At 37.3% G+C, this 26,339-nt stretch overlaps 2 protein-coding genes across 3 annotated transcripts; one reads left to right on the forward strand and one right to left on the reverse strand.

Annotated features, from left to right (window-relative positions):
- Positions 1–938: 938 nt before the first annotated feature.
- Positions 939–14,336, forward strand: arl14ep (ADP-ribosylation factor-like 14 effector protein). 2 transcript variants are annotated; one of them, XM_022198310.2, is made up of 6 exons: positions 939–1,136; positions 2,476–2,671; positions 2,752–2,877; positions 5,263–5,400; positions 11,147–11,187; positions 12,569–14,336. In XM_022198310.2, the coding sequence occupies exons 1-6, from the start codon at positions 1,066–1,068 to the stop codon at positions 12,795–12,797; spliced, it is 801 nt and encodes a 266-aa protein (XP_022054002.2). In that variant the 5' UTR covers positions 939–1,065; the 3' UTR covers positions 12,798–14,336. The 2 variants fall into 2 exon arrangements, with proteins under 2 accessions (XP_022054002.2, XP_022054003.2); XM_022198311.2 differs by lacking the exon at positions 5,263–5,400.
- Positions 14,337–24,176: 9,840 nt separating this feature from the next.
- On the reverse strand, positions 24,177–25,710 carry fshb (follicle stimulating hormone subunit beta). The gene is made up of 2 exons (XM_022198313.2): positions 25,552–25,710; positions 24,177–24,451 (listed from the first exon to the last, which is right to left on the reverse strand). The coding sequence occupies exons 1-2, from the start codon at positions 25,708–25,710 to the stop codon at positions 24,248–24,250; spliced, it is 363 nt and encodes a 120-aa protein (XP_022054005.2). The 3' UTR covers positions 24,177–24,247.
- Positions 25,711–26,339: the final 629 nt, after the last annotated feature.

Genomic DNA, 26,339 nt, shown 5'->3' on the forward strand with positions numbered 1-26,339 from the left:
AAAAAAAACATTTTACTGCATTTTATAGATTTTCCCTGTATTACTTGCAAATAATAACTAGCAAAACCTCAGAAAAAAACGTATGTTAGCCGAAATTACACATATAAATAAACAAAAAGACGGAAACAGGCCAAATCTGTAAATATTATTCAAGTTTTATTCTGTTTTGTCCAACATTTGACTCAAAATTTACACTATTTTAGCAAAATGTTGTTATTGTTTTATAGATGTTTGTCACCAGTTTACAAAATAGTATTAATATTAAGGATTGAAAAATGATTTTCACTGTTTTGTTAAATAACAGATCAGACGATCTAAACGTAACACTGATTTATAAGTAATAATAGTAGTAATATTTTAAATAGTTTTTGTGAGGTTTTATTTCCTAATAGATTACATTGAGATTAGATTTTTTATTCGTCACATGCACATACAGGACGGCAGTGAAATGCAGAGACTGTCCATCAGGCTTTATAGATACAAAATGTTAAAATAGGTTCAAATATAAAATACAAAAGAAAAATACAAATAATAGAAGAACTACCAAAAAATAGTACTATAATAAAATGGGATTTACTCAAGTAGAATCACACTATAAATAACACTGTAGGGTCTTAACCCTAATATTTAAACTTGCTACAATAGTTTGTAGCATGAATAATTGATTTTGTTTAATTTTTATTTATTTTGTTTAGCACTGTTGTTGATAATGTGTTGTACTGTCTTTCTGTTCAAATTATATTCAGCATAAACCTTTTTAAAGGTTTGCCTAATATAAAAAATTTTGATTCAAAAATAAATCCAGCATTGTAGCTACGGAGCTTAGTTTCTGTATAATATTGAAAATAAAAATAAAAATCTAGTGTAAAAATATTAATAATGTTTACTGCGTGCGATTCCCTCGTCCTCCGCTGGAGGGCGGATGTCTCCACGTCACTGCTTTAATTTCCACCGAAGAAGAAGCCAAAGGAAACAAACTCAAACTGCTGCAGTTGTACTGCTTTTGCTGCGCTTTTGCTTTGCACCATTTTCTGCATTTTCGCAAAGTCTGCAGCTTAGAACACCATGCCTGTTATCTGTGCGGCAACAGGATGCAACAACAAGTTTATCAAAGGTTCGGAAATCAGATTTTACAGGTAAGTTTTCACCGGAACTGCACCGATCCCGTTAGCTTCAACGTTAATGTGATAATTTGATGCAGCAACAAAACACAAAAACAGAATTTAAATCACTTTAACAGATAAATTAGTGGCATCTAAGTGACTGCAGAGTTTAAGGTAACATTATATCAACGTTTTCGTTTTTATTAAACGCGTTTTGGTGCAACTTAGCATCAGAAGAAGCAGCTAACGTCACTCCTCTTAGCTTTATAACCTGATTTATTAGCATCTTTTATAAGATATTAAACGCAACAACTGCATATTTATGGTATTAATATGTATTTTAGCTCAAAGCACCTGACCTGGACACATTCTAGTAGTACACAATAAAGTATTTACTTGCTGTTTTCATCATTTTAGCCCCTTTTTTGGCAAGAATACACCGAAATGTTCATTTTATTAATATGTACATGTAAATATTCACCTGCATACAGAACACACGTTACCTTAAATTTACCCAAGAAATTGCGAGTTAAAATACAGATATACACCATAAAGTTTAATGTTTTCACTGCTGGATGTCAGTACGTAATGTAAATGTTTTTAAAGTAGTCTAACAATGTGAGTTTTCTGAGTTAAAATAGGAGCTGAAAAGAGTTTCTGAAAGCAGAGTAGATGAGTCTGAAGGGAAATAATAAAAAGCAATCATAACATTAACACAGAAATTATAGGAGATATGGAAAATACTGTCAGCAGAACGTTAGTAGGAATCAAAACACTAGAAAATACTGACAGTTTTAGAAGTAAATATTACATTAAAGCTGCTTCAACTTTATTGTCATCAATAATAATAATAACTAGTAATAAGACAACAAAATGCAGTTTAGCATCCAACCAGAAGTTCTTTATTTACAGTGTTATTGAATGTATGACCAGAGTAATAAATATAATAATAAAAATGAGGTTTTTTTAGATACTGAACCGCTTTGTAACTTATTGGTCAAATTTTTTGTCTCTTTTTTTTGTTTTGTTTCGTGTCGTTTGTCGCATTTTTTGTCGTTATGTGTCTCATTTTTTGTCATTTTGCGTCTAATTTTTGTAATATTTTGTCCTGTTTGTGCTGGGTTTTTTTCTGACTTTTATGGTTTTGATCGTAAAGTAAAATCCTCTCTGGTTCAGCTCCAGATGACTAAATGTTGTGTTCCTTTATAGACACTCTAATCTGGAAATGATAAACTGAGGCTGAATGTGGCTGAAACTGAACTTATTTTTCTAAGAAATTTCAAATTCCTTAAATGTGAACATTTTCAGAATGTTTTTAAATAAAAATGATCCTGGTTTGAAGACTCTTTCCACCTTCTCTCTCGTGTTCCAGGTTTCCTCTCAGCAAACCTCAGCTGGCCAGTAAATGGGTCCACAGTCTGGGGATGAAGAACTTCATCCCGACGGCCAACACCTGCCTCTGCTCGGAGCACTTCAAGACCGACTGCTTCAGAGACTACAACGGGAAGCAGTTCCTGAGGGAGGACGCCGTGCCCACCATCTTCACCCCCAGTCAGGACTCATCAAAGGTTCGCAGCTTCCTTCTCCTCTGACGTTCTGGTTTCAGGCTGAACGCTTCATGTTTAGTGAACGATGTGAAACTCCACAGATCGAGCTGCGTAAAAGAGGAGTTGTCCCGAAGGAGACGCCCGCCGTGACCCAGATGGCAACGCCAGCAGACAAAGAACGAGCCAGAGAGGCGGTGATGCGTCGGGAAAAACAAGGAGGGATGAGGGTGAGTAGATGTCGTTATGAATGATAAATACTATTTACTCACACGGAAAACAACTTTGGCATGCACGACTGTTTAAAAGTTCAGGATCACTTAGAAATGTCCTTATTTTAGAAAGAAAAGCTGTTTTTTTTTCAATGAAGATGACATTAAATGAATGATAAATCCAGTCTAGACATTTTTAATGTGGTAAATGAATATTCTAGCTGATTTTTAATGGAACTCAAACTGCTTTACATAATAAAAGACAAAGAAATAATAAAAAAATATCCCCAAAGTCTCCAAAAACATGTTAGAAATGCAGAACTCAATAAAATCAGGCTCTGAGGAAACGTTACCATCAGTAAATCTCAGACTGATTTGTGTCCTTTTGTCTCATTTTGGAACAAAAACCACAAAAAGACAGAAAATCACCACAAAAAGATGCAAAATCACTTCAAAAGGATGAAATATCACCTCAAAAAGTTGCAAAATTAAAATAGAAAGATGCAAAATCACCATGAAAAGAGAAAATCGCCATTAAAAGATGCAAAATTGCAATGAAAAGATGCAAAATCACCTCAAAAAGATGCAAAATTAAGATAGAAGGATGCAAAATCACCACAAAAAGGTGCAACATCACCTCAGGATGATGTAAAATTACCACAAAAAAAGACAGAAAACAAAAACTCAAACAAAAATCATCCTTCCAGGTGTGACAATCTAAACTCTAAATGTGGAATATCTCCATAGGGGTACAGAGGAACATTTCCAGCAACTATCACTCCTGTGTTCTAATGCTACATTGTGTTAGCTAATGGTGTTAAAAGGCTCATTGATGATTAGAAAACCCTTGTGCAGTTATGTTAGCACATGGATAAAAGTGTGAGTTTTCATGGAGAACATGGAATTGTCTGGATGATTTCAAACTTCAGAACGGTCGTGTACGTTTACGTCATTATGTGTAACTTCAGCAGCGTTTAATATGAACATCTGACCTGAAACTGAACACGTGACAGAAAATAAAGGACAATCATTACAGGGCTCCTTTTTAACCACGCCTGACGTACACGTCAGCGGGGTTACTGCATTCGCTTCGGTATCTGGCTGGGTAAGTAAGTTTGTATGTGTGTATGTCCGTTCCGATATCTCTGCAAGTGCTCAAGTCAGGATAATCAAACTTGGCACTGAAGATCGGTCTAAGGTCCCCTGCTCAGTTGTGGAGTTAGAGGTCAGCAGATCAAGGTCAAGGTCACAGGGGTCACTGAGCACATTTCCTGCATATTGCATCATTTGTATAGGAAGGGATATACGTAGGACAGGGTTCTCGCCAGCGCATTTCAGCGTAACAGGCTGTTATGCTGTCAGTTTAAAAGGTTACGCTGTTGTTATGAGAGTGTGTGGCTCCGTCATGAGAGAAGGAGAGAAAGCAGCGTGTGTGTGTGTGGGAGAGAAGGGGAGAGCGAGATGTCCGAGCGACCCTGAATGCAGCGCGAGCGAGAGAGACGGCAGTGGGTTCAGTAGAGGAGGAGAGAAGGTGTGCAGTTGCTGGGTTGGCGGTACTGTGTGGTTCAGCCACTGTTGATAGACAATAAAGGCTGCAGTGTTCTTCGATGCGGCTGGGCTCCTGTGTCTTTGCCTCTACGGCTGCTGAGGAAGTGAAGGGGGTTAACCCCGGGCTTCCTGACCACGGTCGGGGGCCGAACAGGAAGGGTTAACACTGTGATTAGGGCCGCTGCGCTGTTATTTTGACAGATAACGCCATGTGCGTTTGTTTTTATTGACTGGGTGCCTGTCTCGTTTCAGGTATATTTACCCACACCTGACAATACTCAGCCATGGGCGTATATATTATGTCCAGATTTTCTGTTTGTATGTATGTCCAGGTGGATAACTGAAGCATGGTTAAGGCTAAGGTGACATTCTAGACATAACTGGGTGTGAATTTTTAACACAACAATAGATATAGTGTAACACACACTGCTTCATTTGTGGTGTGTAATGAGACAACACAAGTGGAGTAATAAGCTCCACTTTCTGGTGGAGTTACAAGCTCCACTTGGCACAGTATAAATACAGCACAGATTCCATGGCGCATCATTTCCCAAGTGAACATGATATGAACAACTTCACAGTTTATATTCAAATTATTTCATTTGGTCTTCTGCTGTGGTGACATAACTGTGTATGAAGACCAGTGGTAAATATGGTGGTGATTGTTGTAATGACTTAACACTGTACATACATACTTATCAGTTTGGAATTCACTGCAAATACATTTAATCCAAAACTTTAACAACACCACACAAAAGTAAACAAATCATTTTCCTGCCTTTATTTTTGCTATACTTTGATCATAATATGTAAATAAGACCATTCAGACTCAGTCCACCTCTATTTGATTTTTAGGACAAAATGCCTCCAAAAAAGAAAACTTTAAAGGAAAAGCGGGAAGAAGACCGGATAAGAAAACGGGCACAAAGGGCCCAAGAAACCCCTGAGCAGAGAGAACAAAGACTTTTGAAGATGAGGGAATATCAATCTCAGGTGAGAGCATCTGAAACCCCAAAAGAGGCTCACACAGAAGGGAGATTTGGCAGCAGAATCTAGAGCATCTGAAACAATAGAAGAAAAACAGAAAAGACTGTCACAGATGAGAGCCTCAGTAGCAGAATCTAGATAATCTGAAACACCAGAAGAGAGACAGAAGAGACTGACAAGCTGAAAAACAGTTTCTACCCCACAGCAATAACTACCCTCAATGCCTTAAGGAATGTCATGTCTGATTGAGTATTTATTTATTTATTGTTTTTCTATTTATTAACTTGCGTTGTCTTTTTTTAATGATGCACTGATTGTCTGGCACTTTTAAATTTCGTTGTACTGGCTACAATGACAATAAAGGACTATTCTATTCTATTCTATTCTATAAGAGCCGCAGTAGCTGAATCTAGAACACATGGAACCCAAGAAGAGAGACAAAAAAGGTTAACACAAATGAGAGTCTCCAAAAGTCAAAGGGTGCATGCTGAAAGGTCTAAGATAATATCATTAAGGAACTCACCAGGAACTTTCAAGAAAAGATAAAGAAAGGCAGGTGTGTCTCACAGACATATGTCAAATTAAGTATCAAAACTATCGCATGTCATCAAAATAAAGTGAGCAACGCAGTGTAGGCATCGATCTCGCTTCCTTTACTGAGTTTGCTTACTGTTTTGTTGTCCGCGGCGATACGAATTGACAGTGACTGCAGAAATGGCTCCAGTTAAAACATTTAGGCGACAAAACCCGTTCTCATGAACAAGACAAATGATTTCAACGGAATATAAAGTTCCTAGTTTCTTTTGATAAAATGATTTATAGAGTGCCCGAAATTACGTCATTCAATGGCAAAACAAATTCTGTGTTCAAATTCTAGTTCTGTGTTCAAAAAGGTAACAGTTTTGAAAACAGAACTAACTCCTTCAGAAAACCAGTTGTTCACCCAGAGTTGAAGTTTTCTTTCACATTTTTAAGTAAAATGAAGGTCATGACATAACCTTTTTATTCTAAATAAAAATGAATTTGGTACCTAACATGTAGTTGTTTTTAGAAAAAAAGTAAAAGTCACCACTTGATTCCAGATTCAAGTCCTTTGTCATCTTTTTCAAATTTGTAATAAGAACTGATGTGGCATTTTGGAATGGCTTGTGGAAATCTGACCAGAAAATAACAGACTGGACTAGTTGACATGTTTTGATCACAAGGACAAGTGGGTTTATATTTGTCATATTTTCTCCCTATCACTAATTTTTAGAAAAGAAACAAGAAAATTTTATTTCATTTAGTTTTTGGAAATGGCTACAAATACAACAAAATGTGCTCCAAATTGTGCCAGAATGCCCCATTTTGCATCTTGATTTTCAACATTTTGGCCCTTGCCCACACCCCACCACCTCACAGCCATTTCAACCCAGGGGAAACACTGAGTGTGTACACTATTACCACACTTACCAACCACTGCACAGATGATACCAAAAAAGCTGAAAAGAAAGCTTGGATATAAGGGACATTATATGTACCAGTACATCAGACCTGAAAAAGTTATGGCTGCACTAAGATGGCTCAAAGAAAATAATCCATTGTATTCTGATGTGAATATTAATGGTGACTGGCAGCAGGATTGGAATGAGTCAGATCCAGATATGTGGCAAGCTATGACATGACCCAGAAGCTGACAAATGTACCATACCAGACCTGCAGAAGCATCAGAGGGTATACCAACAAGACCTGGTGTTACAAATTCCGCACAACAGTTTCCTGATGACTATGGTCCATCAGTGATGTCTGACATTGAAGAACGGTATGCTGCACAGTACCAGTATCTCTGTGAACTCAAGAATACCAAGGGATACAGGGTAGTGAATGTACCTCGTGATGGCAACTGCTCATTTAGTGCTGTGTGTACTCAGCTCACCAGCATTGGTCATCAACAGATTAATGCCAAAGATCTCCGGTTGCTTGTCACACAACATATGAAGGACAACCCTGAGAGACCTGGCAGTGGACATTACAGGGACTTTATAGAAGCACCAGGGGAGGCTAATACTGACCGAGATGCTATGAATGCAGATACAGATATGCAAACAGATGAAAACAAAACATATTCAGTTGCACCTGGGGAAGGAGATAAACCTGTTCACATACTGGAAGATGACCATTTTGAGGAAGTGGCTTATCCTGATAAGTACCCAACAGGTGATATGGGCATAAAAACAGAGAGACCAGTTCGACTCACACCTAGGAGGTATTTCAATCAGCGGCTCCTCAATGCTGACAATAGGTTTGCCAAAGATGCAGAATATCTACTCGCTGCCCAATATGCTGTAGAGTGCAAACAAGTCTGTGACAGCGCTACTATCAAGTTGAGACAAACCAAGGGTAAAGCCTTAGATCGGCAGCCTACCACAGGAGGCCATTTCAAAGACCCAGCAAAGCTCAAGACACTTATCAGAAATGACCAAGCATACAAATTTCTCAAGAATGTTAGATAGGATAAGGAATCAGTCACAGTGTCTGGGTCAGTTCCAAGTTTTGGTGCATCCTTAACCCAGAGGATGATATGTGCATGAGGTGATCCACAGGCTTGGAATTCAACCCGAACTACAAATTCAATCACTTCACCCAGTGGCCCGAACTTATTCCTGATGAAATCTCTCATAAATGTTTCAAGTCTATATTGAAAATGTCTTGCTGCTGTAACTGGATTAGTTCGGAGCCACTTACTTCTTTCCTCAAAGGACATTTTGGCCACATCATCAGCTGACAGTTTTACACCATGTTGCTGGGCTATGATTTGTACCACTTCTGGCCAATTGGGGCTCATATCCGCTGCTGAGAGGGTCATGAAGATGGCAGGGATGTGAAATCGTCTCAAATATGCAAGCAAATCATAGAGAGTTCCTGACCAAAATACAGGATTCAGGGATCAGCCAGAATTTTGTTGAGGCATCAAGGAATCAGAAGCTCTAAATTTAAGGAATCAATAATCAGGAACTGTACCTTTAAAGAATCTTGATGCCTTAACAAAATTCTGCCTGATCCCTGATTCCAGATTCACGTGTACAGGGTGAAATCAATATAGTATTGTTCTTTCAGGCACTTTTAGAAATAGTATTTGTTTCATTTGTCTGTTCTATACTAGAGCTCCATGTATGTTTATGCCATCATCAATATATTTAGCATGCAGGACCTAATTATAGCGCAGCTCGGTCTAAGCTAACCATGTAATATGTGTGTATTTTCAGTCATTCAGACAAAAGATTGGGTGCATTTTCAAAATAAAAGTTTTAATATACAATAATTACATAAGACAAACTCACAAATTATATTTTCTAGTACTAATTTGCTGCCAGACAAAACCAACTTATCTGATTTGTCAAGGACACATGTTGTTTGGAAAAAAAATTGCAGGGAAGTTGAAACAATCTTAAGAGTTGACTTTCAAAAGCAAAAGTTTGTTGACAAGATAATACTTCAGCAGAACATGATCTGCCCTGAAATCATGCCATAATCCTCCACTAGAAAGGTAGCCTTTCCGTGATTATTGGATGAAGGAAATTTACTAGGGTGACACCATACCTTTAAACAGGGAATCGGGTAAAATGCATTGATTGGATTGAGATTGAATTAAATAAGGTTATAATTGTATATGCTAAAATTAAATGTTGTGTTTCATGTATGTTGATTATGGCACATGGAGGTGCAGGCACGGCTATTAGGGGACGCTGGAGGCTGTTGCGGTTAACAAAAACTCATAATTATTACACAGGGAAAAAATTTAATGTACAGGGAAAACAAAGACAAAATGGAAACCAAAATCCTGTGGGTACCTAGCCGAGCCGTGCTAGACAACCCACGGCAACGAATTTAATTCTCTGCCAGGGTGGGTCTAGTTACCCTCCATAAGGCTCGAGGTTGGATTCTCCTAAAACTGGCCGGACCAATCACCATGAAGTGTAGAGTCAGAAGGCGGGTGTAACTAAGTGACAACAGAGGCGTGACGATTCTGACAGAAACAACCGGAAACAATAAACAGTTATCTTTCGACTCGGCTTTGGCCACAGCCCTTAAAGATTTGAAGCTAAAATTCAACTTGAAAGATAAACAAAGGACGGCACTGAAGTGTTTCATTGAGAAGAAAGACGTATTTGGACTTATGCCGACGGGATATGGCAAATCCTTAATACACCAGTTGGCTCCGCTGGTTGGGAAGCTAATGGGCCTTAGCCACAATCCGCCGGCGCTCTAGGAACTCCGTCAGCCTATTTGTTGTGTTGATTGGTTGTATACCTACCCAATTGCTGCAGAGGGATTTGATAGACAACCTTTTAGCCCGCCTCCCTCCCTGTCGAGAGTTCCTAGACCCTTGTGTCTTCAGAGCTGGGTCTAGCGCAGCGAGGCTAGTGGGTACCCTGAATCTGAAGCCGACATCCTGATTACATCACCATACTTCCCTCCATATACCGAGTGCATTTTATAATGTGCTTATTTAGCAACAGGTGGAAATATTTACAACACGGTGCAGATGAGGTTAAAGACATTATCACGAACATGAGGAATCATTAGCATAGATATGTGCTATATATAGTCAGAATTTCAGCAGTATTTAACCCTTTATGCTTCAGTCAATTCCAGCCGTTTTCAGTACAAAAAATCGCTAATATTCTATTTTTAAATAAAAAAAATTACGAAAAATACGGGGAATATTGGACGGGCATCACGAGGTGCATTTCCTTGAAAATGACCTATTCATGGATTTTATACCGACTTCAGGACATGTTTTGGACAAAATAGTTTACTGGCTTGTGTCATCTGGATGTAAAAGGTTGGATTATGGCCGTTTTTTGAGGAATCTTTTTTTTTGTGTGTAATAATGAACCCGGAAATGTGAGTCGCACTGTGTGCATTGAAGCCGTGTATAGAGAACGGATGGATGAATATTTGTTTTTGTCAGACAAATGTGTTTTTCTCACCCTCTGTGGTAATCGCATCTGAAAGTGGTTTATACCGGCGGATTCATGAGAATCTAAGCTTTCCATCGGCGTATAGTGTTTGTATAATCGGGTTTGCAGCCGTCGGACATTCTTGAAATTCCTATGCAAATTAGTAGGTGTACTGCCGGTGGTACATCTACGACGCACTGAAGCGTAAAAGTCATTTTACATTACTTTATAATTTTTGAGTTGCTTTTTAAAATGTGTAAGCCTCTCATACATACATATGGAAAACAAATTGCAGATAGTCTGACTACAGTTTGTGTGACTGATAACTATGTTCTTTTAAGCCACACATATTTGAATGATAGGGCCATTGGGCGTGGTTCTGCCATCTACTGAGGGCTCGTCTAGTTTAAACTAGTTTCCTTCTTCTGAAAACATTCAGTCCTTCTCTTGAAATTCTGGAGGAGTCACAAAGTGAAGGTATTTCAGCTGAAAAGCTGCACAGATGTCAGTATCAGAATATTTTTTACTTCCTTACATCACAACCCTCAAAAAACTCCCCATCAGCTGAGCTCTAGTATGTGAACATAACTTCTGGGAGACGGAGTCATTAGTGTTGATCCTCTATGATTATCAATGAAATCTTATGTCAGTCTATCCAGTGGGTGCCTCGTTAACGTTCCCAGCCCTAATTAAGACCTCATTTTCATTCCAGATGTGTGTCTTTATCTTGAGTTTACATACAGAGCATATAAATCTGACTGTGCAAATGATTTATTTTGCATTAATTCTGTGTATTTGTGTTGTTTCAGGGCAGACGAGGAGGTCGAGGAGCAAAGCAGATGTCCGACAGGTGAGACGTTATAAAGGTTTTTCTTTGTTCTTCCTCTGAGTTTGACGATAAAAGTATCAATTTAGGGTTTCCACCTGTTTTTAGAGGAGCTTTGAAACCCTGAGCTCCTCCTGATAACACTCTGCTTTACTCACTAATGAGGTTTTTGTAGAAGTGAAGCCGTGAGGATCGTTTTCTGGCTGAACTGATCGTTTTACAGACTCACAGCAAAAAGAAAGAAAAGACTGGAAGAGATTAAAAACAGCTGCTGGTGACACATCACAGACTTCTAATGGTGATAACAGACTAGGCAATAGAATATTTATGATAATTATTATATTTCCACGACTGCAGGCACAGAAAAAATGTTCAAGCTGAATGTGTCATCATTTACTTTTAGACTTTAGCGTCTAAAATCAGTGATAATCAGTTTAAAAAGTTCTCAAAGCCAAAAAAACTGACATTTTTCAGAGTTCTCCTGCAGCTGAGTTCATCTAAATAAACCCTAGAAATTCATATTTAGCAGGAATATTCTCATTCCGTTGCTAATAACCAACAGAAGAGCTTCTTCAGCAGCGTTTACGTCCAGTGTGGAGCTTCTTCTCAGATAAATTCACTTAGAGATGAAAATAACGAGCAGAGATTGGTCTGACCTTTAGAGCGATAATACGACTCTCATTAGTGGATAATGCTTTAATTAACCTCTGAACTCCAACAAGGTCCTGCTTTTTCTCCCCCCACTCTCACTTTTACTCACTGTGGTTCATTTTTTTAGTCATTACAGACAATTAGGGTGATTCTGGACACATCTTAGTCCAGTTGTGACTACATTTGTCCAAAATAAACGTGTCTAAAGTGGCTCAACAGTTTTCCACAACACCTCGAAAACAAAATGACCTGAAATTAGTTCAAAATGCCTCTTCTCTTGCCTCTTTTGTGTTGATTTTTGTGATCATTTTGACCCTTTTTGTGTTGATTTTCTATCTTTTTGCGATACTTTTGTCTCTTGTGGTGATTTTGTGTCTTTTTGTGACAATTTTGGCCCTTTATGTGCCAATTTTGTATCTTTTGTACATTATTTTATGGTAAATTTGAGTCTTTACACTTTTGCTTTGTGTTGATTTAATGTCTTTTTATGCTAATTTTGGCCTCTTGCTGTGGTTTTATGTCTTTTTGTGGTAATTTTGTGTTGATTTTGTACGTTTTTCATGGTAAATTTGAGTCTTTGAGGTAACTTTGCCTCTTTTTTGTATAAACAGTTTTAAAATCGATGAAATATGACAATTTTCAGCTAATCTTTAGGTTCCTTGTTGTTTAAATATAATAAATGATTCCTTTTAAATGGCCTCAGAGAGTTGATTCGTATCTGAATTTTAAAAGTGTCAGTTTTTCCTCTCCCCAGACAGAGCATGGGGCTTAAGAGCAGAGTCTACGACAGCAAGGGCCGGCTGCTGTCCAACGGTAAGGACATGTGCGACTGCCTGGACGTGGACTGTATGGGATGTTTCTACCCGTGTCCGGACTGCGGGTCTCGGAAGTGTGGCGTGGAATGTCGCTGCGACAGGAAGTGGCTGTACGAGCAGGTGGAGGTGGAGGGAGGGGAGATCATCCGGAACAAGTTCGCCGTTTAGAGACCGGCTGAAGGACTACTCACTGATCCTCTCAGCTTCTGTTGTCATGGAAACATTGCCTGCAGTTCAGCCGAAAGCTCATAATTCATGTTTTTTTTTACAGGAAATGTTTTCGGCAGACGGCTCGTTTTTGGCAGGAAGGTAAATGTTTGTTCACAGAGACAGTTTTTGAAGAGAAAACTCTCCAAAAATAGCTTGAAATGAGCTGAAAATGGCATTTTTTCAGTCCTTTGGGGCAGTTTTTGGTTATTTTGGACTGTTTTTGGTCCAGTTTTGAGTCTTGGTTTCTTTATAAAACCAAACATAGATAGGATTCTGTTTGTTTCATTAAACTTACTCTTTTTTATCTTCAGAATATTCTCCATGTTTTTGCCTTGGTTGACTTCTAGTTGAAAGGTGTTTCATCATGTTGAATGTGTCTTCAACAATGTGCAGAAATTACTCAAAAATTGTGCCAAGTAACATGAAATGAGTTTAAAATGGCAATTTTTGAGTCATTATGAGCAATTTGAGTTTTTTGGTTATTTTGGACCAGTTATGAGTCTATAGATTTCCTGAATTAACTGAAATTTGTCCAAATTAACACAAAACGTGTCCAAAGTGGCTCAACAGTTACCCACAACATCACAAAAACTGTGCAAAATTACTTGAAACTAGTTCAAAATGACTCAAAATTTGTTCAAACTGACCATTTTTAAGGACAATATGGGTCATTTTGGAGAGGTCTTAGTCCAGTTTGGAGTCTGTTTCAGCCGTAGATGTTTGTCCATGCTGGATGGATCTCTACCAATCTGCTCTGTTCACTGTTTGAGCCGAGAGGCATTTATTTTATTCATCCATTGAGTCTACAATTGTGTCAAATTACTTGAAATGTGTCCAAAAATACTTTAAACTAGTTCAAAGTGACTCAAAATTTGTTCAAAATGACCATGGACAAGAACTTATTTTTCAGTCCAACTTTGATTCTCTGTCGATCAGCTGTAGAAAGACGATTCAATTGAGGTCATTTTGCTGAAGTTTTAGTCCAGTTATAAGTCTACAAATGTCCAAAATTTACTGAAATTTGTCTAAAATAACACAAAACATGTCCACAATGGGTCAACAGTTACATACAACACCTCATAAACTGAGCAAAAGTACCTGAAACTAGTTCAGTATGACTCCAAATAACTCAAAACGTGTCCAAAATGACTTAAAAATATTGCAAAATGACTCCAAATGTGTTCAGATTGACCAGTTTTCAGTTGTTATGGACAGTTTGGGGGAAAACTAGAACCAAAAGACCTTCACTTGTTGTGGAAACACCACCTGCATAATAATTAGTTTTTTGTTTGTTTTTGAGAAGTCGGTCAAAGCAGAAGGAAACTAGTGGGACGGGTTGAAAGCTGTGATGCTTTTTAAACAAATCTTCCACATTACTGACTGATGTTTATCCAGTTTGTAAAAGCTGCTGCTGCCTGTGGTAGAAAAAGATGCTTCAGTCTGCTGCTGTTCTGCTTGTTCCAGTTTGTTTTTTAATAATAAACGTTTTCAAAAATCCATATTTACTGATTTACTGTGTTCCAGAGGTGGGAATAATGTTTCATTTACATTTACAGTTCCTGTTTAAAGTGGTTAGTGGTAAAAACGACTCAGACGTTCTGAAGATTTAGCGGAGAAATCAACAATTACAGAGGGAGTTCAACAGAAAGAAGAAACAATAAGATCACTAGTAATCCTAAGATCTCATTTTTTAAAGGTTAGTGTGATTTAAAAATGATTATCAAGATGACAATGAGACAAAATGAAAGAGAAATGGTGACAAAGCAGTAATACAGTGACAACGATTTTTAAAAAGCCTCTTTTTTTGGTGAATTTGGTGTTTTTTTGGTGATTTTGTGTCTTTTTGGGGTGTTTTTGGCCCTTTTTGTGGTGATTTTGTGTATTTATGAGGTAAATTTGACCCTTTTTAAGGTAATTTTTTGTCTTTTTGTGGTGATTTTGTGTCTTTATGAGGTAAATTTGATCCTTTTTAAGGCAATTTTGTGTCTTTTTGTGGTGATTTTTGGCCTTTTTTGTGGTAATTTTGTGTATTTATGAGGTAAATTTGACCCTTTTTAAGGTAATTTTTTGTCTTTTTGTGGTGATTTTGTGTCTTTATGAGGTAAATTTGACCCTTTTTAAGGCAATTTTGTGTCTTTTTGTGGTGATTTTTGGCCTTTTTTGTGGGGATTTTGTGTCTTTATGAGGTAAATTTGACCCTTTTTAAGGCAATTTTGTGTCTTTTTGCGGTGATTTTGGCCCTTTTTGTGGTAATTTTGTGTCTTTATGAGGTAAATTTGACCCTTTTTAAGGTAATTTTTTGTCTTTTTGTGGTGATTTTGTGTCTTTATGAGGTAAATTTGACCCTTTTTAAGGCAATTTTGTGTCTTTTTGTGGTGATTTTGGCCCTTTTTGTGGTAATTTTGTGTCTTTGAGGTAAATTTGACCCTTTTTGTGGTAATTTTGTGTCTTTATGAGGTAAATTTGACCCTTTTTAAGGTAATTTTTTGTCTTTTTGTGGTGATTTTGTGTCTTTATGAGGTAAATTTGACCCTTTTTAAGGCAATTTTGTGTCTTTTTGTGGTGATTTTGGCCCTTTTTGTGGTAATTTTGTGTATTTATGAGGTAAATTTGACCCTTTTTAAGGTAATTTTTTGTCTTTTTGTGGTAATTTTGTGTCTATGAGGTAAATTTGACCCTTTTTAAGGTAATTTTTTGTGTTTTTGTGGTAATTTTGTGTCTTTATGAGGTAAATTTGACCCTTTTTAAGGCAATTTTGTGTCTTTTTGTGGTGATTTTGGCCCTTTTTGTGGTAATTTTGTGTCTTTATGAGGTAAATTTGACCCTTTTTAAGGCAATTTTGTGTCTTTTTGTGGTGATTTTGGCCCTTTTTGTGGTAATTTTGTGTATTTATGAGGTAAATTTGACCCTTTTTAAGGTAATTTTGTGTCTTTGCGGTGATTTTGTCCCTTTTTGTGGTAATTTTGTGTATTTATGAGGTAAATTTGACCCTTTTTAAGATAATTTTTTGTCTTTTTGTGGTGATTTTGTGTCTTTGAGGTAAATTTGACCCTTTTTACGGTGATTTTGTGTCTCTTTGTGGTGATTTTGGCCCTTTTTGTGTTGATTTGGTGTAGAGGGACAAAAAAAGAATGCTAGAAAGAAGAAACGCTCGATAAATCACTGTAAATCCTAACATCTTCCTGGTAAAGCACATTTTATAAAGGTTAGAGTGATTTAAAGGTGACTAACAAGCTAATAATGAGACAAAAAGTGGTGTAAAGGCACTAAAAGCATCATTCTGTGTGTGAAACTGGACGCTATGAGCCATGAATGATTTATATTTGAGAAGCTGCTTCACCCACTGAGCTAAAACCACTATCAGAGGATCCTGTCTGCGGTCTGAAGGTCAGGACTTTGGTCGTATATCTGTCCACATTCAGAGCTGGAAGGAGAAAGTAATCCCTCATAAACGACTGGTTCCATTATGTGTGTCACAGAAAAGCCGCGTTTTATCGCCCCGATGACGTTAATTAATGTCCCTGCGTGACGTCATCCCACTAATCCGGCCGCTGAATTCGTTCTCCTTTAAAAACGTGATTAATTTCTGTGTCCGTGAGGTCGTTTTTTCACCTGGTGACGCAGCAGTTCATCTGAAGACGACAGTCCGGCCTCGTTCGTCCACATCCTGCCGTCCTTCAGGTCACGAGTTCCTCCGATTCCTGCCAGAGGAGTTTGGCAGCGACGGCCGGAAACCTCAGAATTCTGCAGCGGTGGGAGTTCTCTGGCTCCAAAGGGCATGTAAAGAAAATGCAACAACTCATTGTCTCCAAATGTGTGCAGTCAGCTCGGCAGAAAGTCCCAAAAAAACATGTTGTTATTAAATGTTCCTCCTGCTTCTCTCTGCAGAATGCTTTTGTTAAGGGTTGCTCCATATAAATGAAGCTTATTAATATTTATAAAAACCGCTCGATGCAAACAAGTCATTCATCAAAGCGCCTCCAGTTTTGTTCCGATTTAAATTAGAATATTTCCAGCAGCTAGGAGTGCAGGAATCCGCCTCTAAATGACTCAAATCATCCTGACTGCTGCTTGGAATACGAGGCACATCGGCTGCTTTTACATCAATATTTTGGTAAACTGTTTTCTTGAAAAAGTATTTTTTCCACAAGTTCACTGCTCAACAGCTACAAGTTGTAAAAAAGTAGCTCCTAAGAATTAAAGGTCCCATTTTCTGCCACTTTTTTAGCAAATTTATGAAAGTCTTACTGGTCTCTAGAATGTATCTTTACATTTTTCAGCTCAAAACACCACAAAGATGGTTTATTTCTCCATGATTATATAATTTCTGGGTTTCGTTTTGTTCTGAGCAGGTTGTTTCAGTGTCTGTAGCTTTAAATGTAGATGAGCTGCTGTTGGCTCCGCCCCCTTCAGGAAGAAAACTCTCTCTGTATCTGTTATTGAAAGCGCAAAGGAAAAACTGCTTCTAACTTCCTCTCTGAAGATCATTTTACATGGAAATATCTATAAATCCAACTCTTTCTGTGATAATTTTAGCCCATTTTATGTGTTTTTGCATGTTTTTGTGGTGATTTGCTGTCTTTTGGTGAAAATTTCGCCTCTTTTCTTGTGGTGTTTTTGCATGTTTTTATGGTGAATTTCAGTCTTTGAGGTGATTGTGCCTCTTTTGGGTTGACTGTGTGTCTCTGTGGTAATTTCTAAACTTTCTGTGGTGATTTCGCAGCTTTTTGTAGCAGTTTAGCAATCTTTTGTGTTGATTTAGTGTCTTTTTTTGGTAATATTGCCTCTTTTGTAGTGATTTTGAGATAACTTTGCCCGTTTTTTATATAATTTGGTGTCTTTTGCTGACAATTTCACCTCTTTCTGTAATCATTTTGGTCCATTTTATAGTGATTCTGCATCTTCATGGTTTGATTTTGTGTCTTTTTGTGTTTCAATTGTGACACCTGGATGGATGTAAAACTGATCTCGTGTCAGTTTTTACCAGAAGTCAAACGTGTTTTTCCTCCTAAATGTCATGGTTCTATCTGCTGTAGTGATGAAGTTCTGAGGCTCAGAAATGACCAAGAAATAATCCATTCAAAAGTGATAAATCTGGACTTTGAGGGCCTGTAAGTCTGTAAATATTCACAGTATGAAGGCAAAACTGTGCATGGACTCATTAAATCTACTGATCAATTAAATCAAGCTGCCAAACCAGGAAAACAGACGGAAACTACCCAATAAATATGTAAATTCTACGTTCATCTGTGCATTCAGAGTGCCTCTAACAGCTGCTGGCATACCTGCTGTATAAATAAACCCTCTAAACATCTCCAGTCCTGAGTTTAAGACGATTTAAAAGCAGGAAGAATCCATCATATCCTGACAGGAAGCCGTCCACTACATCCCTGCATCCACTTCCTGCCTGCATCACAGCGACAGACTTGTGCATAAACTTGATAAAACGTCCATCTGAATATCAGCTCAAAGCTCCGGGGAGCCGCTGGATGAAAACAAGCTGCTGTTAAAGGACACCGACCTGACGGCAATCTGTCAGCTAAAGGCCCAAACTAAACCCACGGACGTGACGGTCGGAGGTTCATCTGGACGCCATAGAGCTGTCACATCTTTCACCAGGCTGATGAACTGTAAATTGATTAGAGTGTAATATTCAGACACCAGTTCAGAGCTTGTGGTGAAAGAATCGATCAAAAAACCATTGATGGTTCAGAGTTTTGCTCTGCAGATTAATCTGAACCTCAGGTCAGGAGGTGATGTTTGTTGGTTTGCAGATTATCTCTTCAATTTAACACAAGATTTCCTTGAATTTCCCTGTTGAGCCTTTAGGTCAGACCGGCATTAATCCTGATACCGATGGCCGTGAAGTTAACAGAGAGAATCGATTTCCAATTTCAGCACAAAAGGCTTTTGATTGATTAATTCAATTAAACAAGTGCTAGAAGTGGTGCTACTGCAGGTTATTCATCTCTGGTGGAGGTTTGTGTTCTTCTAATGTGGAATCTCAAACTTGTAGTCTATAAATTGCCATTTAGTTTTTATGTTGTTAACCCATTCCCTTCCAGTTGAGGTTTTATTCAACTTAGTGTGGCAACTTAGCAACGTTAGCAACTTGTTGGGTAGCGATGCCTGAAAAAATACTAAATTTTATCATCTATTTTAGCATCATGCTGTATTTAAAAAGTCTTGAAACTGCAGATAGAGACCATAAACTCAGGAAGAAATTGTTTACTGAGGTCATAAATCAAAGTGCGACTTTCTGAGATTTTCTCATAGACTTCTATATAATCTGCCCCCTGCTGGCTGTTAGAAAGAATGCAGGTTGAAAGTTTTATTTCTCAGGTAAGAAGCTGATGTTTGTCGGTTTGCAGATTATGTTTTGAATGCAACACCGGGTTTCCTTGAATTTCCCTGTTGACCCTTTAGGCCAAAGAACAATCCTTACAGACTGGCAATAATCTACACACTGATGGTCATTAAATTAACAGAGATAATTGATTTCCAAGTTTCTCCTGAGGGCTTTTGATTGATTCAATCAATTGAATAAGTGCTAGAAGTGGTGTTACTGCAGGATATTCATCTCTGGTGGAGGTTTAAGCTCTTATACTGTCGTTTATTTGCAGTCAGACATAAACAGACAGTATCTGTAGAGAACTGCTCCATATCTCCATGTTTTACTTCAGATTGTGTCACTTCTCTCCTCTGCTGCTTTCACATTTCAGACAGAAACTCTTGTTGATGTGATCTAGAGAAGGAATCTGCAGCATCACAGTCCATCTCTCTACAAAGCGCTTTGTTATCGTTCTACCAGACAACCAGCTCTAAACTTGTCCGTCCGACTAAACTTCTATTCTCACTTCTTTTCCTCCCACACCTCGCTACGCTGCAGAAGTAACCAAATACTTCCTAGAATCTGCCCACATCATATTTCTTTTGCTGTTATTGATCGATTCATTGATCGTGGCTTTGACCCCTGCTGCTGGCTTAGTTATTGATCAACTTTAAATGCAAGTTTTCTCCAGCCGCAGACGTTTAAAATCCCCCCAGGGTCAAATTAATGGCACAAACATTAAAGAACGATTACAAACAGACAGATATCATCGATCAATGTTGACTCAGCCGCCATTAAATTATGTTCAAATGCAACTAAACTCTTTTCTTAATGTGTTTTGAAGGAAAACATTCTGCTTGCATTCTGTTTTACTCATGAAAATTTGGTGTCAGCCCCCAAGAATCTGGCTTATTCCATAGTTTTCTGATGCAGCATGGACAGCCACTGAACAGATTTTAGTTTCCTCGTTATAAGGACCAATAATTAATTCTCTGTTGTGGGGCTTTGCAAAGTTTGAAGAATAAAATGGATCTAGACTACGTTTAAAGTTCCTCTTTAGAACAGTAGAATCGTCTACTGGAAACGTGTGACGTTAATGCGTCAAATCCAGCAGATTAACGGGAAAAAGTAAAGTATTTTATTCATAACACGCAGCGCCGTCTGAGTCTGGATGGAGTTTTGTTGCCTAGATGCAGAAAGAGATCAAGACTTTGAGAAGCTTCCACCAGGCCATTTTTAAAACTTCAACCTGAGAAAACAACTCTAAAAGTGGACCATAATTTATTTAAAAAAGTCTTGAAACTATTGATTGAAACCATAAACTCAGGAGGAAACTGCTTACTGAGGTAACAAACAAAGTGAGACTTTCTGAGATTTTCTCATAGATTTTTATATAATCTGCAACCAGAGGAGTCGCCCACTGTTGGCTGTTAGAAAGAATGCAGGTTGAAGGTTTTGATGCGTTGGTACGTTCACGCAAGTTGTATAAATTGTCTAATGGAAACATTGATATTAATGTGCAAAAGCTGCGCTCTATAAACGGGAAACACTGGGGGGAATTTCAACATAAAAGTCACCTCATCTTTAACAAGGCGAGATCTGAAAAACTCCTGCAAAAACTGACATTTTTACTCAAATCTATACTAAATTAAACAGTAAATAACAGCCTCATGAGGCAGTGATTCTGAGTCTTTTCCAGAAATTCTCAGCTGCAACTTTATAAAATTTGATGGCACAGGAATAAAGAACAACAAATATTAAATCCATCTTAATACCACTAAATGTGCCACTGGTTGTCTTTGTAGTCAAGATTCAACCTCCAGAGAGGAAACATTAATGAGTTGCATGATTGGAAACTCTATAAGAGATAAAAATTCAGCTTGTCTCGTCTTCTGCTGCTTTCATTCTAACTACCGGTTCTTTAATCGCTGTAGTGAGTCTCCAAACGTAGTAATGGTGCAATACTGGATTTCTGAAGCTCCCAATTAATGAGAAAAGTCTTTTCAGAGCAGAAAAAGCTGCACCGAGGTACTTAAAACCCACCAAACTGGCAGAGGAAACCATATTCTTCAGAGTTTGCTGACAGTAGCAGTAATTTTAACTAGATTCTGTTCACACGCTGCAGGAAACCTCGTTAGAACGACGCTGGTGTTTGGCCAAATCACAACTCTGTGGACTCTTAGCAGCTCGTCACGTTAATGAGTGACTTTTCTGTCGGGTTCGTCCACGAAGCTTTAATAAGACTCACAGGATTCACCGGATTTTAGCCAAAAACACCAGAAACAGTCTGCAGTATTGTTGCATTTATATTCAATGATGTCAGAAATGTCAAAGAATTTGACAAAACGCCAGAAGTGCAAGAAGAATTCAAGCATCTGGACCACGACGACTGTGGTACCAAATAAAAATCTGATTTATTGTTTAACAAGACTTTGCACAAGGCTGGTCTCCATAAACAACAACCAAAGCTATGAATAAGTGATTATATTAACAGTTCTGTGGCTGGATGAGGTAAAAATGGAATTGTTTGGACACAAGAAAGACTTAAGAATCATTTAACTCCAAGAACAGCTTCTCCAAAGTCACAAATGCTGGGAATGTGAAGCTTTGTGGAGTTTTTCAGAAAAACAACATCGTTAAGATTGTGGAGGAAACCATCAGGAAGTCTTCAAACAAGACAAAGATGTGAAACATGCAACCAAAGAGGTGAAGAAAACAACAGAAAGCAAAGTGAAGACATCGGACCTGAATCTATGGAGAACCTGAGGAGGAACTAAAGACCAGAGTGATGGTGAGGAAACCTTCAACCTCAAAGACCCAAAGTTGTCCGAAATCCCCAAATCAATCATTTTAGATGCAAAAGTTTTAGTTTCACCTTCTGATGTTTCTTGTTCATGTCATTTCCAGTCACTATAAATCAAAAATTGACTACTTATGTTTGACCCATCGCCCAAACATTATAGTGAGAATGTGACACCAAATCTTATTATGACTCATTATAGATGCAGCATTTTGAGTAAAATTGTAAGAAACATGGAAATAGCTCAAATTTCTCATTAACATCCCCTAAAATAAACTTACCATCTTTCATTGCTTATTTAGCTCATTTCCATCCTGAAGAAACTCATTGATCAAACAAAAACTCACTTTCAATGATAAATTTGACAGAAGAATGAATAATTCAGGGTTGAACTGTCTATATAATGTATGCTGTGTACACCCAGCAGTTTGTAGCTCTGCAGGAGTTTTTTTCTGCCTATGAAGCTCTTTCTACTTTTAGAGATCCTACTGTAGAGTCAGGAACCTTCCAGCAGCTCTGGGATTCACCACAAACTCTATATTTTCATTTGCAGCTGACAGAGAAGAGGCGAGGCCTTGTCTCTCCTTATGGATGAGCTCCTGTTCTCAGCAGGAAAACCTGGACGGCAGGAATATCGACTTTCAGGGTCGGTGGCTTCGGTCAAGACGAGAACAGAAACCGCTGGCAGAACGTTTAGTCTCTGAGTCAGAGTTTAAAACGACTAACGGTTACTGCTGGAGCTGCAGAAACAAAACTACAGTTTATTTAAACTCTGCAACAGGTGTTTAAACTGTCATTTAGAATTATTTACTTTGTTTTAGACAGATGTTCTCTGTTTTGTTCAATTACAGAAAATTATTACAAGAAACAAAGCCCAAAACTGTAAATAATGTCCACATCAAAAATCAGTATTTTTATAAAAAGTAAAAAGTTCTTTTAGTGTTTGACCACAAAGTCACACTGTTTACTGTATTTAAATCAGTAAAAAACATCGTCACTTTATAATTATTTGCCGTTATTTGAAAGATAAATTATGTTTTTATGTATATATATATATATATATATTTAACTGTTTTTTTTTACAGATTTTCCCTGTTTTTTTATTATAGATTTCTAAAGAAACAAACAAAAAATAAACCAAAAAAAGGGAAAAACAAAATTCACATGTTGATTGACAGAAATAAAACAAATGAAATCAGGCCAAAACTATAAATAACGTCCACATCAAAAATATAGATTTTTACAAATAAGAATTTGTTCTTTCAGAACATTTGATTATAAAATCACACTATTCTTACTGTAAGCCAGTGGAAAAAATACTGTTATTTTACAGATAATTACAGTTATGGGGGGGGGGGGGGGGGGCATGTATTTTAAGTAATGAAAAAGAATAAATCATTTGTAAGTGTTTTTAAAATGGGTATTTTACAGATTTTCCCCATTTTGTTCAATTACAGACAGAACAAAAAATGCAAGACAACTGCCAAAAAAAATCTAATAATTTGCATAATAACTGTAAACAACTACAAAATTAACTAAAAACAAAAATGGGACAAAATTAAATCTATATTTTTCTTCTTCTACAATCTTTGTAAGTCAGTAAAAAAAATGATATTATTTTGCAGATTATTGCAGTTACTTGGGGGGAAATTATTTTAAGGAATGAAAAATAGTAAATAATTTTAAATGTGTTTCTAAAAAAAGGTATTTTACAGATTTGTTCAATTACAAACTGTAACTAAAAAAATTTAAAAAGTATTAATTTGCACATGAAATGTAAAAAGTATGGAATATTTTTAAAACTTTTTAAAATGAGGATTTTACAGATTTTCCCTGTTTTGTTCAACTACAGACAATAAAAAAATAAATAAATGGAAAAACATATTAATTTGCACACTGAACACACAAACAGACAAAGAATAAAAAGACTAAATTCTAAATAATATCCACATCAAAAATCTGTATTTTTACAAGTATTAGCTCTGTGTGACCGTAAATTACTTACAGTACATTTTATTTAAATCTGCTAAAAATAAAAAAATTGCCTTTTTAAACATTTTTAACACTTTTTTTTTTTATTATTTCATTTTAGTTCTGTACTCAGTGTGTAGAGCCGTCCAGGTTTAAATCTTATCAGATTAATTCGAGGACAAAGTTGAACCAAGAAAGTGGAACTTAGCAACAAAACAGTCAAAGCATAAAAACATGCCGGTGACGTTGGTTTATTTCGGTGTCAGATCAGGAACCACAGCGTAAATAACCGGTAAAGAGGCTGCTTTAATAAGACGAACAGCTGGGAACGTCTCCATCAAACCTCCCACAGTCGGTGTTTCCTGAATCACACATGGAGCAGCGGCAGCTTTTAGCCACCGGATACGAGACGGGGACCGGACAGCCGCTGAAGTGTTTCACCTCGTAGGACCAGTCACCGCCGCACACCTGCTGCTCAGGCCAGTCGTCGTCCCCGATGTAGATGGGATCCTGTGGTCAAAGCAAAATAAAAGCTTTAGATTAAAATTAAACAGCAAAGTAAACTGACTTTTACCTTTAATCAAACAGATGGGATGAAAAGGAGACTCAGAGGGCGTTAAAGCACTAAAATCTAAAATATCAGACTGTTATCTGCTATAATTATTTACTTATTACACAGATATTTTAATAATTAAACTAATACTAGAGGAAAACAGTTCCAGGTTTATTTATTCAGTCATATTTGTAGAGCTGCAGTAAACCTGGAGCTGATTTAGAACATTAAAATTTGTCTTTTTAACTTGAGATTTAAGAAGCTGTGTAGACAATACAATAAAAATAAAACTATCTACACTTTATGTGACCATAAAACTATTTGTTGAGCCCTCAGGCAGGTTTGAAATTCATTTCATCTAAAGGAAACTGCAAAAATTATAATTTATCAGAGCCAGAAACTGTGAAAACAGAAAGAATATTTGGGTTCTTGAACTACTAATTTATTAATATTGATGATAAGTTTGAACTATTTTTGTGTTGTTTATTGCATTTTTACTAAAACTCTAGATCTAAAATGAGTCAAATTGGGATTTCAGACAACTTTAGGTCACACACTCACCATCTGAGTCTACGGTGAGGAATAATGCTTTTGTTCTGACTGTTTTGCAGGATTGTGATCTATATATTGCAGTGAAAAATGAGCTACAGTGAGTAAAAATGAGACGGGAGCAAAAACAAAACGGCCCAGAAACAGCTTGGAGCTCAGAGGCTTTCAGGGACAAGTGGGCAATTTCACATTCAGCATCTTTTTCTAAAATAACTGAGATTCTGCAGCTACAAGAGATTAAATCTGTGCCTTTGTTATTGTTTACTGTGTAGGATCCTGATCTGGATACTGCACTTAAAAAGGAGTCATAAACCCCCAGAAGGTTCATCTTTAATACGACAATATGTTCATTTTGTGTCAATTTCTGGAGTTAAATTCTGATAAATCTGAACCGAAGTTATGAATTAAATGAAAAATGTTCACTATCTGTGTCCCTGCAGCCGATAAAAACATTCATGATGCGACTGCTTCCTGGGAGCTGCTGGTTGGTGACGGTTGCCATGGTTACCTCGTGGTAACACTGTCCTGAACACACGGTGGTGAACACCGACTCCACGCTGCCGCAGCTCTCCACCGGGATGCTGATGTTTGTGGGACGGCAGCCGAAGCCGCAGCTCCGCCCCTCCGCCACCATCAGCACCGCTGCCATGACGACCAGCCGCATCATCCACCCGGTGCAGGACCGCCGCCTGCCAGCAGGGGGCAGCAGATCTCAGGTCAGGTCAACACACAGCAGGACACAGCACATAATAATAATAATAATAATAATAATAATAATAATAGTAACCATTAAACTCACAGAAATAAAGTATTAATTTATGTTAACTCTAAAAAAATAAAAAACAAAAAATTTAGTTGTTACAAATAATATTCTGTTCTTTTATGTCAAAGTGCCGTAAACTATTTTAGTTAAAAATAAATCAGTGAACTCTCTAGTATGTTCACTGTCGATGCAAAGTTCTATTTTCACTACATATATTTATATACACACATACAAATCAAATATCTGTTTTATTTCATTTTTTTTAATATTTACCTTTAACACCAGGAAAGTATCTTGGTTTTATGTGAATATAAAATAGAAACTACATTTAAAACTCAGTAAATGTGCTGCTTTTTAACTATAGATTTACTGTTAAAGGACAGAAAATGTGATTTTTTTAAAGGTTTAGAATTAAAATACAGTATTTTACCATTTGAATACAGGAAATCTTTTTTTTTTTTTTTGTATTAAGCTGCCAGTACTTTAAATCTTATTTTACAGACTTTTATTCATTTATTTTATTTCTTAGACAA

This window comes from Acanthochromis polyacanthus, chromosome 2 (genome assembly GCF_021347895.1).
Source record: "Acanthochromis polyacanthus isolate Apoly-LR-REF ecotype Palm Island chromosome 2, KAUST_Apoly_ChrSc, whole genome shotgun sequence".
In the NCBI taxonomy this organism is placed as follows: Eukaryota; Metazoa; Chordata; class Actinopteri; family Pomacentridae; genus Acanthochromis; species Acanthochromis polyacanthus.

Excerpts from the sequence above, each read along its gene's own strand:
- fshb (XM_022198313.2), bottom strand. The coding sequence starts at position 25,710 with ATGATGCGGCTGGTCGTCATGGCAGCGGTGCTGATGGTGGCGGAGGGG. Across the intron at positions 24,452-25,551 it reads CAGGACAGTGTTACCACGAG|GATCCCATCTACATCGGGGA; the intron begins GTAACCATGGCA and ends CTTTGACCACAG.
- arl14ep (XM_022198310.2), top strand. The coding sequence starts at position 1,066 with ATGCCTGTTATCTGTGCGGCAACAGGATGCAACAACAAGTTTATCAAA. Across the intron at positions 2,672-2,751 it reads CCAGTCAGGACTCATCAAAG|ATCGAGCTGCGTAAAAGAGG; the intron begins GTTCGCAGCTTC and ends GAAACTCCACAG. Across the intron at positions 2,878-5,262 it reads AAAAACAAGGAGGGATGAGG|GACAAAATGCCTCCAAAAAA; the intron begins GTGAGTAGATGT and ends TTTGATTTTTAG.